Source organism: Pteropus vampyrus, unplaced genomic scaffold (assembly GCF_000151845.1).
Source record: "Pteropus vampyrus isolate Shadow unplaced genomic scaffold, Pvam_2.0 Scaffold252, whole genome shotgun sequence".
In the NCBI taxonomy this organism is placed as follows: domain Eukaryota; kingdom Metazoa; phylum Chordata; class Mammalia; order Chiroptera; family Pteropodidae; genus Pteropus; species Pteropus vampyrus.
The window spans coordinates 404,439-406,988 of record NW_011889033.1 but is presented as its reverse complement, the minus strand read 5'-3'; the positions used below and the strand labels follow the sequence as shown (position 1 = coordinate 406,988).

At 46.0% G+C, this 2,550-nt stretch overlaps 1 protein-coding gene across 1 annotated transcript in view; it reads left to right on the top strand.

The window, feature by feature from the left end:
* Positions 1-2,550, top strand: part of STK32B (serine/threonine kinase 32B) — an 87,194-nt gene that overhangs the window by 55,247 nt on the left and 29,397 nt on the right. Inside the window, exon 6 of the mRNA XM_023520185.1 lies at positions 931-1,020. Within this exon, the coding sequence (XP_023375953.1) occupies positions 931-1,020 (90 nt within the window). The remainder of the gene's footprint in view (positions 1-930; positions 1,021-2,550) is intronic.

Below are 2,550 nucleotides of genomic sequence, written 5' to 3'. Positions count from 1 at the left end.
TCATCGGACGCAGTCCTGAGGTCCCCGCTGACCACAGTAGAGAGACGGCGGACAGGGGTGTCCTCTGGGCAGGAGCATGCTCTGCACGCCCTTCCCCCCCGCCATGGCCGCACAGTGTCCTGAGAAAAGAGGTCGGGACGGACCTGTCACTTTTATTTACTTCCACTCTCCCGAAACTTTTAATCCATAAAACTTTTTGGCACGCCCTCAATAAAAATGGATTTGTTTATATATAGGTAATATGCAAATATGCATGTACCACCAAAAATTCACTGTAAAAATCGCAAATAAAATGGACATTTTTGCATCATTGTGTGTGTGTGTGTGTGTGTGTGTGTGTGTGTGTGTGTGTGTAAAACATTTAACTTCTACTCTCTTACCAAGTTTCAGTTACACACACAGTGGTATCAACTGCAGTGCCACGTTCTACATGCGTCCTCAGACCTTAGGCATCTTAGAGCTGAAAGTCTGTGCCCTTTGACCGACCGCTCCCCGTTGCCCCCTCCACCCCGCGCCTGGCAACCTAGTTCTACCCTGTTTCTGTATTTGACTTTTTAGATTCCACATGTAAGTGACACCATGCAGTATTTGTCTTTGTCTGGCTTGTCTCACTTAGCATAATGCCCTCAGGGTGCATCCATGTTGTCACAAACAGCGGGACGTCCTTTCTCAAGGCTGAACAGCACTCTACCCTATATGCAGACCATGCCTTCGTTGTTCGTTCATCCTTTGATGAACACAGATTGTTTCTGTATCTTCGCTACCGTGAATAACACTGCCAAAAACAAAAACAACAAAAGATGTCATAGTATCAGACAAAATGCTACTGTAAGCCACAGCCAACAGTTTCTCCCAGCCTGAAGTCGCACAAGGAGGAGCCCAGCCTCCTGCAGCTCTTGCTGACTGGGATCTCCGTTTCTCTTTCTCTAGGACATGTTCACGTCACAGACTTCAACATCGCGACTGTCGTGAAAGGCGCAGAGAAGTCTTCCTCCATGGCCGGGACCAAGCCCTACATGGGTGAGTGTTCCAGGCCCCCTTTGGGGTGCGATGGGCCCGTGTCTGAGATTGTGGCATTGCTCTCTCGTTTCATCCCCCACCCCCACTGGGCCCCAGCCGTTCCCAGTACGCGCATGCTCCCTCACACCGCTGGCCTTGACCCAAGCTGCGTCCCCCGCCAGGAAGACCTTACTGTCCTGTGTCTTCTAGAGAACTCCTATCCAGCCAGAAAGCTTGACTCTGGCTTAGGGAAAAGCAAACAAACACAAAGCAAACCTTTTTTTCTTTTTCGTTAAAGTCCAGTGGTGTCACAATATAACTTCGGGCTTGGCCATTTGGGTCTGTATGTTCAGGTACGCATGCTCTCCGATGTGTAGTTTCAGCTCGGTTTTTCTTTGCAACTTTGGATGGAAATGTCATTTTTAGTTGGCATTCCGTTCCCTCACTTTAGCTTGCTTGAAGGGTGCCTATTATCTAAATGTTGGGTCCTCTTTGCCAGTCTTCCGTATTTGTCATTTTCAAATCTTTCTCATCTCTCTCTTCATTTGTTTAAATTTTTTTCTCATTTTTCTCTTTCTTTCTGTTAAAGCATTATCTGTTGTGTTTGTTTGTTTTGTGTGCTTTCTAGTGAAGTATTTATTTCTGAAATAATTTCCCTTTATTTTTCATTTTTTTCCTGAGTTCTCTTGCCTGATTTCTGAGTTTTTAAATTCTAATCTATGTTGTTCTTTTACGTCTTGTATACTTTTATGAATGTCTTTATTAGTTATTAATTCTTAACGTCTGTATTAGTTGATGATTGCTGTGCAACAAACTATGTCAAAACTTAGTAGCTTAGAACAATAGCGATGTATTATTTCTCACAATTCCGCCATTCGACTGCATAGTTCTGCTGGTTTTAGCTGGGCTCACTCATTCGGTCGAGGGGTCAGCCGGGAGCTGGGCTCAGCAAGGACAGCTGAGATGAATGGGCCTCTCTCTGTGTGTGGTCCTTCATCATCGAGGGGATTAGCGTGAGCTTGCTCACATGGTGACAGTTGTCAAAAGAAGGAGAACCCAATTCCCACATGCTCATCAAGCCTCTGCTTGCTTCACATTTCCTGATGTCCAGCTGGCCGGAGCAAGTCACATGACCGAGACTAGGGACCCCGTGGGAGGGGCCTGCACTGGGCGTGGTTACCCGATGGCCTGATTCATTGGGGGAGCCATTACTGAAACATTTCATTACACTGCCATTTAGCTCTTTTGAAATAGTGGGTTACAGTGTTGATCTTTTGGGGGTTTTGGGCACATCTTTCTAATGTGCTTTCATTGTAAAGTGTTATTCTGCTCTTTATTCTTCTCCTACAATAAATTTGCATGGAATTTGACTTTGATATGTTTCTATTGTTCCCTTTTATGTGAAATTAGTTTCCCTGAACTCCTGGAAGATGGCGGGGTTTCGGATGGCCTCTCTAACTGACCAGACTTACCTCTTCCGTTTGTGTGACGTTGAGACCCAAGGCAGCGTGCTGTCTGGGGTGACCTGGCTCAGGCCCACTTGCCCACTTT